The sequence below is a fragment of the Mugil cephalus genome, chromosome 19 (assembly GCF_022458985.1).
Source record: "Mugil cephalus isolate CIBA_MC_2020 chromosome 19, CIBA_Mcephalus_1.1, whole genome shotgun sequence".
In the NCBI taxonomy this organism is placed as follows: Eukaryota; Metazoa; Chordata; class Actinopteri; order Mugiliformes; family Mugilidae; genus Mugil; species Mugil cephalus.
Genome location: NC_061788.1, coordinates 10,593,799 through 10,605,794, shown reverse-complemented (window position 1 = coordinate 10,605,794; position 11,996 = coordinate 10,593,799). Strand labels below are relative to the sequence as shown.

At 43.3% G+C, this 11,996-nt stretch overlaps 1 protein-coding gene across 2 annotated transcripts; it reads left to right on the top strand.

Annotated features, from left to right (window-relative positions):
- Positions 1 to 722: 722 nt before the first annotated feature.
- On the top strand, positions 723 to 11,370 carry nup155 (nucleoporin 155). 2 transcript variants are annotated; one of them, XM_047570380.1, is made up of 34 exons: positions 723 to 878; positions 1,125 to 1,291; positions 1,807 to 1,944; positions 2,068 to 2,164; positions 2,298 to 2,368; positions 2,443 to 2,535; positions 2,969 to 3,232; positions 3,326 to 3,399; positions 3,482 to 3,573; positions 3,667 to 3,764; positions 3,871 to 4,038; positions 4,127 to 4,227; positions 4,347 to 4,517; positions 4,598 to 4,708; positions 4,858 to 4,952; positions 5,044 to 5,129; positions 5,327 to 5,468; positions 5,594 to 5,660; positions 5,758 to 5,873; positions 6,034 to 6,137; positions 6,336 to 6,469; positions 6,629 to 6,820; positions 7,081 to 7,219; positions 7,291 to 7,426; positions 7,520 to 7,673; positions 7,765 to 7,869; positions 7,969 to 8,123; positions 8,365 to 8,494; positions 8,582 to 8,695; positions 8,776 to 8,896; positions 8,970 to 9,080; positions 9,385 to 9,521; positions 9,609 to 9,715; positions 10,479 to 11,370. In XM_047570380.1, exons 2-34 carry the CDS (start codon positions 1,150 to 1,152, stop codon positions 10,615 to 10,617), a joined length of 4,104 nt encoding a protein of 1,367 aa, XP_047426336.1. In that variant the 5' UTR covers positions 723 to 878; positions 1,125 to 1,149; the 3' UTR covers positions 10,618 to 11,370. The 2 variants fall into 2 exon arrangements, with proteins under 2 accessions (XP_047426336.1, XP_047426337.1); XM_047570381.1 differs by having other exon boundaries at positions 725 to 1,020.
- Positions 11,371 to 11,996: the final 626 nt, after the last annotated feature.

The following is an 11,996-nucleotide window of genomic DNA, read 5'->3' as shown; positions in this document are numbered from 1 at the left end:
TTTTTTTTTTTTTTTAGAGTCATTGGGTCCTGTTTTTTGTCTCTATTCCAGTTTTTTTCAGATCTGTGTTTGACCCAGATCAAGAGCTGCGTAGTGCCAAAGACGATTCCAAAAACTAATTTCATTATTTTTCAACGAGCACATTGAGGGCAATGATAAATGGGGTCTGTCCATGCCTCTGAAATAATACCAGCTGTTCTCTTACTGCTGAAGTCTACTCGCTCTGCAAAGGCTTTCATAACTGAAAAGTATCTCCTACTTAACATAATGGGTATTGCCTAAAGGCTGTGCTGTTGGTGGATTTCTTGCTATAATCCACAGATTATCAATCAAGAATCAATCATGCCTCTTGATTGCCATTATGAGAACATAATAAAATTTTTCAGAGGCTCCCAGCTTAAAAGGCACACATATACATATATAATACATGTATACATACACAGACGTTTAAATAAAACACTTATACTAAAATATGAATAGGCAAAAAGGAAAACAATCATAAAGTGCAGCTTAGTGCAAGTTTCAGTCTATGTTTAATTTTATTTAATGGCATTGCTTTTTTTTTTTTTTTAATTTGAATATTCTTTAAGAAACATACTGCATGTGCCTGTGTTTATGGCCTATTTTATACACATAATTACACTGACCGGTAGGTGGCAGTACAATGGTTCACTTGCTCAGTCTGCGGAAAATTAGAAGAGAAGAAGTAGATCGTGACGCTATACCGGAAATAGGAATCTCTCTGTGCATGAGGTTGGCGGGCAGTTAGTTGGATGTGTGTGTTGGGTGTATTATTTTAAATTTTGCAACCGAACTGGTGAACACAAGTTGTTCGCCAACTAGCTCAGCGCCACGCGGAATCTTTTCACTTGGTCGAGGTAACAAATTCACTTTAGAATACTTTATTTCGCACTTGGCTAGCAGTTAGCTTGCATGCTAAATAATACGGCTTCAATGCTAACCGGCGTTGTACCAACTTGCTAACATTGGCTCGCACTGACCCCCCAACACGTTAAAGATGTGAGTTTGCTGGTATATATTTAAACGTCATTCGCTGCGGGCATGTAACCGATCACCGCTGACGCTGTTGTTGTTTAAATTGTGTTGAAATGTTTCTTGTGCAGAAAAGTCGGCGGTGGTTGACCAGCCATGCCGTCCACCGCTGGACCCAGCAGCCCCGCCGCTGCACTCGCCGAGGCGCTGGAGAACTCTGCCCGGCTGATTGACAGACACCTCCAAGAGGACCGGTGCTTCCCTGACCTGTCAGAGCTGCTCGGTGTCCCTGCACACAGTGAGTCCTGGCCTCGGAAGGACCCAGCATTGGCTACCAAAGCTTAGTCTGTTTACAATAGGGTGACATGTAAAACTGCAGCGGTAGCAAAAGAGTAGGAGGCTGGATGATGAAAGCAAAGCGTCAGAGTGTGATTTTAGTTAAATCTGGACATGTTTTTGTACAAAGATCTTAGAAATGGTGATTGGTATTACCGATTATGAAGAAAGAGCGGTTGACTTGAAGCTTAGTTAGAGGTGCCAAATGTACAACTGTGTTAGAAATGAAATATATGCTCACCTATCACCACCCATAGGATGAAACAAGAGTTCGTAACTGTGATAGGTGAGGCTGATTTCTGATTTAAATCAGAATAAGTTTTTCCGAACTTATACCTTGGATATACCTCTGTACCTCTGTACCATTTCACACTCTTAACAAGTGTAAGGGATGTGTTAGAATACAAGGGAATTCAATTTTATTAGGATACACAAACTTTGATACTATAAGACTCTTTTTCTTGATTCTGTTGCTAGATATGCCGTCCCTCTCTGGAGTCTCAGACATGGACTACCCCCTCCAGGGACCTGGTTTACTAAGCGTGCCAACCCTCCCTGAGGTCAGCGCGGTCCGCAGAGTCCCTCTTCCACCTGAGCTGGTGGAGCAGTTCAGCCGTATCCTTTTGGTCATTCAGGAAAAAAAAAATTAATTTCTCTCATATGGCTCCAAAGGTTTCATTGAGATATACTGCACTCTTTAATTGAGAAATTTCTGCTTAACCATTAACCGTTTCACAGATATGCAGTTTAACTGCATGATGGGAGTTTTTCCTGAGATCTCTCGTGCCTGGCTTACAATTGATAATGACATCTTCATGTGGAATTACGAAGATGGGTGCGTACTTTTTAGATTTTATGGAAACTGATTTGCACACACAGTGCATTTAATGTGTTATTAATATTGAACTTTACATTGTTACCTGTCCCCATGAACCTAAAGTCAAGGCCGCTGTTTTTTTCTCTTGCAGAGGAGACGTGGCCTATTTTGATGGCCTGATTGAAACTATCCTGGCAGTGGGCCTAGTAAAACCAAAACAAGGTATGTCTAAGCCCTCAGTCAATGTAGGTGATTTGTTTAAGTAACGCTTATAAGTTGTGTTTTTGTCTTTTCAGGGATTTTGCAGCCACACATTCACTACCTTTTGGTATTGGCCACGTCTGTGGACGTAGTGATCCTTGGGCTCAGTTTCCCCAAAAGCCAAGCTGGTGAGTCTTTTCTCAGTTTAAGTATCATGATATTATAGTTGTTGTTGTGACTTCTTACCTTGGTTCATACGCTGTAATGGTGTAGGTAGAATATTAAAAAACCTCCAGCTGCTTTGGAGCTGCATGCAAACAAACTTGGAAGGTTGAAAACATTGGTAAAATAAATTCCAAGTAACATCATCAAATATGTATGAGCAAGTAGCTGCTATTCATCAGCTATGCAGACAAATTTGAGAAATACACTGTTTTATTGCAAATGTTGTGCACATAGTTCAGAATCTGTATCATTACACTTAAATGAATGCAAAGGTGGAAATAATCAAAGTATCTTATATCACAGACTTACTATGTTTAGTTTGCCATAGTACTAAATATACCCACATGTTCTTGTATTGATTTTAAATGCATCATCTTTGTGTCTCTCTTGTTGTAGGTCTGAATGACAGCATGTCTGGTGGGATGCAGCTGCTTCCAGACCCCTTGTTCTCCATCCCCACTGACAACACCTACATCCTGTCCATCACCTCCACTGACCTGGGACGGATATTCATGGCAGGAAAGGATGGCTGCCTTTACGAGATAGCTTACCAGGCAGAGGCAGGCTGGCTGAGCCAACGCTGCAGAAAAATCAACCACTCCAAAAGCTCTCTGTCCTTCCTCGTCCCCTCTGTGCTCCAGTTCTCCTTCTCTGAAGACGGTAAGGAGATGGAAAACCTTTCACGTGGAGTAAAACATGTCCTTGATGAGATTAAACTTTACATGAACATGTTGTTGTCCTCTTGCACCACAGATCCCATTGTACAGATTGCGATTGATAACTCTCGCAACACGCTCTTCACACGCTCTGAGAAAGGTGTTCTGCAGGTATGGCCTCATATCATTTCTGGTTACCACAGAACGTTTGCAGTGATCATCGGGGAGCTGAAATAATCTGTGTATATTTCAGGTGTATGACCTGGGTGCTGATGGACAGGGTATGAGTCGTGTGGCGACGATGTCACAGAATTCCATAGTTGCAGCTGCTGGAAACATTGCAAGGTTCGTCTGAGTTCATCAAATCTCAAATGTGTTTCTTTTAAATGTGATATTAATTCTCACAGGGAAGTAAGTTTCTTTTCTTCCTGTTTGTAGGACAATAGACCGTTCTGTCTTCAAACCCATCGTCCAGATCTCTGTGATTGACAGATCAGAGTCTTCGGACTGCCACCTGCTTGCTGTCACTCATGCGGGTAAAAACCTGTGATGACGACATAAAGAAATAGTCGTGTACATGATGGGTAATATCACATCTCTTTATTCATTATTGTTGCTTATACTGATGTTTTCTTTCTGCAGGTGTGCGTCTCTACTTCAGCACCACACCTTTTGCTCCCATGCACCAAAAGTACGTTGCGGTTCGACCCAGCCTGCTAGCTCTGGTCCACGTCCGTCTGCCGCCCGGCTTTTCTGCCTCTTCTACACTGCAAAAACCCGCCAAGGTCCATAAAGCACTACACAGCAAAGGTAACATCAGTCAGATGCATTTAGTTTTCAGGGTTCTGCTCTCTGACATGTTTATAAACTGCCTGTAAAACAATTTTGTATCTTTCAGGTGTTCTTCTAATGACTGCTTCTGAGACGGAAGATAGTGATATTCTGTGGTGCATCAACCACGACTCCTTTCCCTTCAAGAAACCCTTAATGGAGACACAGGTTTGCATATAGGAAGCACAGAATGAATGGATTAAAAATTAAAATATGTGTACTTTTGAACTGCATGTGAGAAGAAAAACCCCGCAGCACACTCTTTCTTTTTGTTTATCATGTTGCAGATGATGTCCAACGTGGACGGACACTCTTGGGCTCTTTGTGCCATTAATGAAGAGAGGCCAGCCAAGATCTTTACTCCTCTTAATAAGGAACAGATCCCCATCACAGATTCCCCCGTGGTCGTCCAGCAGCACAATATTCCTCCGCAGAAGTTTGTCCTTCTCTCCGCAAAGGTAAAGACTGCAGTCATGACTCATCAATCTTAATCTTGTGTGACGGCGTTTTTTCCTAAAGTGTAGACTTTCTCCAACAGGGGAGTCACATCTTCCAAAAACTGCGACCAGTCGACCAGCTCCGTCACCTTCTAGTGAGCTGTGCCGGAGGAGAAAGCGAGGAGATTGAACGGTTCTTCAAGCTGCACAGGGTACAAAATCTTGACATTCGCTGTATTTCCGTTAATACAGCGTGTTGCCTTAAACTTGTGCACAACACACATGCAGAGTATTAGGCTGCAAGGCCTACAGTACCTCCAGGATTAATTTGGGCGTTGCATTATTGCTGTGGTCTCTACAGGAGGAGCAGGCTTGTGCTACAGCTCTGATCCTGGCGTGTTCCTCTTCGTCTGCCGACCGAGAGGTTTCGCAGTGGGCCACCAGAGCCTTCTTCAGGTCAGATAACAGCATCTGTATACAGGTACATGTTTCCCTTATTCGCACAGTCCACAAACTAAATCAACTCTTCCTTTTCTGTTGTAATCAGATATGGAGGAGAAGCACAGATGAGATTTCCTGCAGCCATGTCGTCCCCCAGTACAGTTGGACCTGTGATGAGCTCTCCGGCACCAGGTAAATGAGCCAGTATCTTGTTGTATCTTGTTCTTGTCTGGTTTGTGATATTAAAACCAAACTACTTCTGTGACACAGTATAAAGCCACTTACACTAAAACCATAAACAAACAGAATCAAACAAACATCCTGCATCGTCTCACATTTGAGAATGTGATCTTAAATTTTTTATTTTTTTTTTGTAATGCCCCTATAAGGCATCATACCCCCAGCGCTAGCCACACCCTTTGCACCGATGCATTCTGGATCTGCCCCCATCACACCCATGTCCGCCGGCCCAGAGGTGATCTTCTCTGGAAAACACAACGGCATCTGTGTTTACTTTGCTCGCATTCTTGGGTAAGCAAATCCCGTCACCATTTGTCAAATGTTTCTGGGTCAGCGCTTCGGATGCTGACGTTCATTGATGGTGCTCCTAAGCTCCTGAACATCCTTGTCCTCCTCTCTTGTTGCACTTATAACAGAAATATTTGGGATGGGAGCCTCGCTGTAGAGAAAACCATGAGCATAGGAAATCAGACTGTGGGCATTGTAAGTAGCTTAATTACATTTCTTCACAGCAGCTTTTAAATTGATGCTAATAATAAAAACTAACACTTATTTATTTTTTTTTTTTGTGTCCCTACAGTTGGAAAGCAGCGTCGGATCATTTGATCTGGAGTCTGTCCTCCTTGAGCTCTTCGGTTTGAAGGAGTTTCTTGATAAAAACTCTCAGTTCAGTCCGTCGTCTCTTGGTGCTGCGAGGTAAGATATTCTTCTCTACTTGCTTATTCTTTTTTGAATTATTTGGTGTTTTGACGTCTAAATAGATTAGTCAGAGTTTGGTATTTTTTTAGTCTGTTTAGTACAGAAAACTTCTACCCAAAGATCTGCTTTATCTAACATCTGTTCTGCTCCCTGTTAGCTTTACCTCTCCTGCCAACCTGCAGCAAAGGCTGCTGGGATTTATGCGTCCTGATGGAGCCAGCTCTCAGCAGGTTCAGCAAGAACTCCAGAGGAAATATCACAGTGAGTAATGAGTACAGATTTTCTGAGATTTTTTAAAAATTAAAATCAGTATAAATGTTTAAGTTCATCTTTTCTCTTTTGACATGACAAATTTTGAACATATATCATAAAGCTGAATCTAATCTATTAGTGTTATCCTTATTATTATTATTTATTGCTCTAATGAGTGTACCTTTATGTTTCCATCTTTGTGTCCAGCCAAGGCTCAAGTCTATGAGAAAGTGTCCCTGCAGGGCATCCAGCAGTTGGTGCATCGCTCTTATCAAACTCTGGCCCTCTGGAAGCTTCTCTGTGATCATCAGTTCAGCCTCATTATGTCTGAGCTGCCAAAGGTACATGAGTGCACAGACACTTTTTCCACCTCGCAAACAGATGCTCGTGTTTTTCTGCAGTGCAGTTTTCTGCCAAAAACCCGGCGAACGATCCGAATTCCCTGCGCTTCTGCGAGATCTGATTGAAAATTCTTCCCCCTTTTTTATTATAATTTACAGGATTTTCAGGAACAGATGAAGGGAGCGAGTTTTAAGGATGTTGTGATACGAGGCAAGGAGCTATCCGGAGCGCTCATCACAGGACTCATTAATGTGTACATCAAAGATAACGCCTCCGTGGATGCTATCAGCAATCACATGCGAGACCTCTGTCCCCTCTTGTACAGCAGCGACGACAGTGTTTGCTCCAAGGTGCCTTCACTCTTCTAGTTTTCAAGTCCTCCTTAAAACATCCACTTCACAAATAGGAGTGTTAAGAACTGCATAATGACATTTATCATCGTTTTGGGGGGGGCGGCGTCACGTTTTAATTTTATTGATGAATCTGTCTCGGTTTCACGTAATCTTCAAAATAATTTTTGGAGCAACAAGATCTCGTACTAAGAGGTTATTGATCTGCCCTCATTGATTTATGTGTCTCACCACCGAATTTGCTTTTCTTCCCCACTCAGGCTAATGAGTTGCTGCAGAGCTCTAAGCAGGTCCAGAATAAGGTTGATAAAGAGAGAACCCTGAGAGAGTCTTTACGGCTCTACCAACAGATCAGTCAGCACACGGACCTCCCACTCGTCTGCTCCCAGTACAGACAAGGTAGGGACATGTAAAACTCTTCCACTCTCTTTTTTCTTTTTCTTTTTTACTAATGCTGTTTACCCCTTTAGTGCGTTTCTACGAGGGCATCCTTGAGTTGTGCCTCACAGCAGCAGACAAGAAGGATCCGCAGAGGCTCGGGCCCCACTTCTACAAGAACGGAGAGCCCGAGGAGGACAGAGTGGGGCAGCAGGCCTTCCAGGAAAGGTAAGAAACTCCAGAAAATACAGTAATCGCCTGGAAGATGTTTGACTGTTGCAGTCGCCGCCATTTTCCCATCCCTCCCTTTTCCCGTTCCAGGCTTTCGTGTTATAAGTGCATCACGGACACCATGCAGGAGCTGGTGAACCAGAGCAAAGCCGCTCCTCAGTCCCCCAGCGTCCCCAAGCAGCCCGGGCCTCCCGTCATGACCTCCGACCCCAACATGCTCAGCAACGAAGAAGCCACAGCCCACGTGAGTGTGAAAGGGACAGTCGACGCTTATCTCTGTCCGCCGCAGTGTACGTGATCTGCATTTCTGATGAAAATCTGGTGTCCTCCTGCAGTTTGAGCAGATGCTTGGTCTGGCCCAGAGGTCTCAGGATGAGCTGTTTCACATTGCTCTGTACAACTGGCTGATTCAGGCCGACCTGACAGACAAGCTGCTGGAGGTATTGTGCTTTTCTAGGGGGGAAAATAAAAATAGATTTCTATGGACTCTTGGTTTTGCAAATAAATGGTGTTACTTTAACATGTTCTGTGTTACCCAGGTGAATTCTCCATACTTGGAAGAACATCTGATGCACATGATCAAGCAGGACCAGAGCAAGGTCCACAACATGGACCTCTTGTGGCGCTACTACGAGAAGAATCGTAACTTTGGCAAAGCAGCTCACGTACTGGCCCGCCTCGCCGACATGCACAGGTTAGGACACGCATTGAGAAAGTAACTCAAACATTTTACATGGAGTACAGTCGTCAAAGAAGTACAGGTTCACTTCCAGCCTCCACCCTTTCTGATGCACATCTAAAAAAACAAGACCAAAAAATTAATTTATCGACAGGATTATATATTGCATTTATGACATAAACCTTAAACTGGCTTTTTCTTTACCATTTTAAAGAGAAAACATTGTGACTTGACTGTTTGTTCCCCAATCGCACAGCACCGAGATCTCTCTGAAGCAGCGTTTGGAGTACATCGCCCGAGCCATCCTGTCCGCTAAGAGCTCATCCTGCATCTCGGCTCAGGCCTCCGACGGAGAGTTCCTCCACGAGCTGGAGGAAAAGATGGAGGTACTTGCACTGTGGCGAGCACTGAGAGAAATCTATCCCACGAAATTCAGAAATTTCACATTGTCCTTTCCGTTCGCCGTCTTCTAGCTCGTGCGTATCCAAGTCCAGATTCAGGAAACGCTGATCAGACAGTACTCCCATCATCCCTCGGTGAAAAACGTCATCTCTCAGCTGGACTCTGAGCTCATGGATATCACAAAGGTAACGCGTAAACGTTTAAGGCGTCAAAGCTGATTGAGTGGCGATGGATTAAGATTTAATATTTTATTGTTCGTGTGCAGCTCTACGGAGAGTTTGCTGACCACTTCAAGTTGTCAGAGTGCAAGCTGGCCATCATTCACTGCGCAGGACACTCCGATCCAATCCTGGTGCACTCGTTGTGGCAGGAGATCTTGGAGAAAGGTGAGTGAACGGGGTGAGTTTCCCCAGGCATCAATGAGTCACAATGTCACTGAGCCTGTGTTACTCCTTTCAGAACTGGGAGACTCCGTGGCCATGAGTCCCGTCGACAGGATGAGGTCTCTCAATCTCAAACTGGTGTCCCTGGGAAAGATTTACGCTGGAACTCCAAGATATTTCCCACTGGGTAGGACGTAATTATATTCAGTCATGAATGAGTTTTCCAGATTGCCGTTTGCACGTTTGAGAAAAGTAATATAATTAGACTTCATCATTTATGTCAACACGTCTCTGGAGTGCAGGTGATGTGTGCTGCAGGTGCTTTAGCTAATTTTTTAATTGTCCTCAGACGTGTTCAGACTCGCCTGCGGCGTTCGATTCATTTCATATACATCCTCCGTGTTCGCATGTGTGCGCGTAATCAGTCAGCAGCTAACATGTTGCTGATTGTGCATTGTTAGTAAGTGCTGCCGTGTCTCTGGTGATTGTAGAGTTCCTGGTGAAGTTTCTGGAGCAGGAGGTGTGCCGGCTGAACTGGGACGTGGGCTTTGTGACTTCCACCATGCAGGAGATTGGCGTGCAGCTGCCCCGTCTCCTGGAGGTCTACGACCAACTCTTCAAAACCCGGGTACGAGCCTCAATTTTAGGATTTGTTCTAATTTAGGACTCAATTTTGCTCGCTGATTCTCATCACCTGCCTTGGTGCTTTGTGTAGGATCCCTGCTGGCAGCGGCTGAGGAAACCTCTGCATCTGGTGGAGTGCATTCACGTGCTTCTCTGTGGATACGTGGACGACCCCAGCAGAGTGCCCACCTATGACAGGTAAGCACTGTCATTCCTCTGCTGGCCTGTAGTGGCCACTGTGGTGTTATGAGTCTAAAATCCTTGCAACACCTTTATACTACATTCAACAGACAGTGTGTGCCGTACTAAAGTGTTAATGAGCAATGCAAGAACCCCACCGATCAGCCACAACATTAAAACCACTGCCAGGAGAAGAAAATAACATTGATAAAATTGTGAAAACTTAATGCTCTGCTGGGCAACTTTTGGACCTGGCATTCATGTTGGTATGATGTACCACCCACCTGGACCAGACCATGACACTTATTGAAGGCAGCATCAGGATTCAGCCACACACACACACACACACACAAAATAAATAATAACTCAAAAAGACAGAAAAACAGCACAAGGTGTTGACCTGGCCTCCAAATTCACCAGATTTCTGATACACTGAAATGAGTCTGATCCACAGAGGCCCCTCCCCTCAACCCATGGGACCCAAAGGCCCCCCATTAACAACATCCTGTTGGCAGACAGCACAGGACACCCTCAGAAAGCCCATGTCCGTTCTCTGATGAGTCACAACTGTTTTAGAGGCACATGGGAGACCTACACAATATTAAGAGGGTGGTCATAATGTTATGCCTGATAAGTGTATATTGTTCCATGTGAGAGCTATTCATCAAGGGCTGAAGCTAGTGTGAAGCATCTATGTTTTTTCTCTCAAAGAAGTCATTGTTGACAAATGGGCAAATAAATCGAAAAACCGTAACCAAGGTTTGTTTTTAATCTTTCACAGACGCCGCTTTACGAACGTGTGCCTCGACAACATCTGCGGATACCTGGTGGAGCTGCAGTCTCTCAGCCCTAACTCGGCCCTTCAGCAAACCATCGGCAACTTCAAGTCGCTGCAGGCGAAGCTGGAGAAGCTCCACTGACTTTACTAATGACGTTGTCCATCAGGACGGGGGACAAGAGACTTCTGGATCTGGCGCCGTTGGCCTTAGCTGATTAAAAGTGTGATTACGTCATGAGAAAGCCCAACGCGAGGGCATCTGTATTCTGCAGTGCTGTCTTCAGTCAGAGTTGGCACAGGTTTGTTGTAAAGGGACAGAGGGAGCGGATGAAAGTCGTCTGGTGAACATTAGGTGGAATGAGGAGACAGGTTTTTATAACTTATTTGATAGATTTTGTTAGTGTGAACATTATGCTCAAATTTACCTTGTGTCAAAAAAAAAAAGACATTTTTAGTTATTTGCCTTTTGTGCAAATGGCTGTGGCAAGATATTAAATCACCTGTATTTCTAAAAACAAAAAAACACGAAATCAGAGCTTCACTGTCATGTTTTCAAATACTGAAATGCACTTATTTTGTGGCCATTTTTGGAATATTTTCATATGAATACAGTTTGTAAATATGCCTCGCTCCAGCCTTTTCACGACTAAAGAATGATTTCTACTCCTGCCTCCAGACAAACAGTTTAGCGTTGTAATTATGTACATTACTTGGCTAGGACGTCCCTTCTTCTGCCATTCAAACACTTCGAAATTGATGCGGTGTCATGTACAGTGAACCACCGTCTGAACTGGGTTAAATTTACCGGTGCCGTTGTTGAGTGCGTTTGTGATTCTTTTGTGAGATCCTTCAAAAACAAAACCCTTTTTTTATATATAAAGAAATAAAAAAACTGTTTGTGTGTGAGAATTTTTTGAAAACACAATGCAAATTATCTGTGAACTAGACAGTCTAGGTTCTTTTTCTGGTTCAGGAACATCTTTGTTTATAATCAGCAGACAGGGACATGAAATTGCTCCGTTCTGATAATGTGTTTATATAATTATCTTTAATTCAAACAGCACTCATGGTTTCATAGCGTCATCACCCACAAGGCAGTAATTACTAAAGGTCTGCAATTAGCTGCTCTCTCTGGTACATGGTTATATTTCATCTTTAGCCTTGTGGAAAATAAAATAAGTCTGACCTGATGGAGAGATTAGTTATTGTCGTTGACATGGTGCACATTTACCAATTAAAAAACTAAACAAACCTATGTTTAGCAGGTACCACCCTTTTCATTTCAGAGTGTCATCTACACATTTTAAATAATCGCATTATTATCCCACTCACAAAAAAATGTTCATATAAACAATGTATTAAAGAAGAACCTTAAATAGTTGCATAATTGTTGCTTTAAGCTAAGTTTAATTTGGGTTTGTCGGTTGAAAATCTACAGTGTGAGTAGCAACATGTCTGTGTATACGATTTGTTTCCCTTTATTAAATATAAGGTTTAATTTCTTAGTTGGAAAGTCAAAGA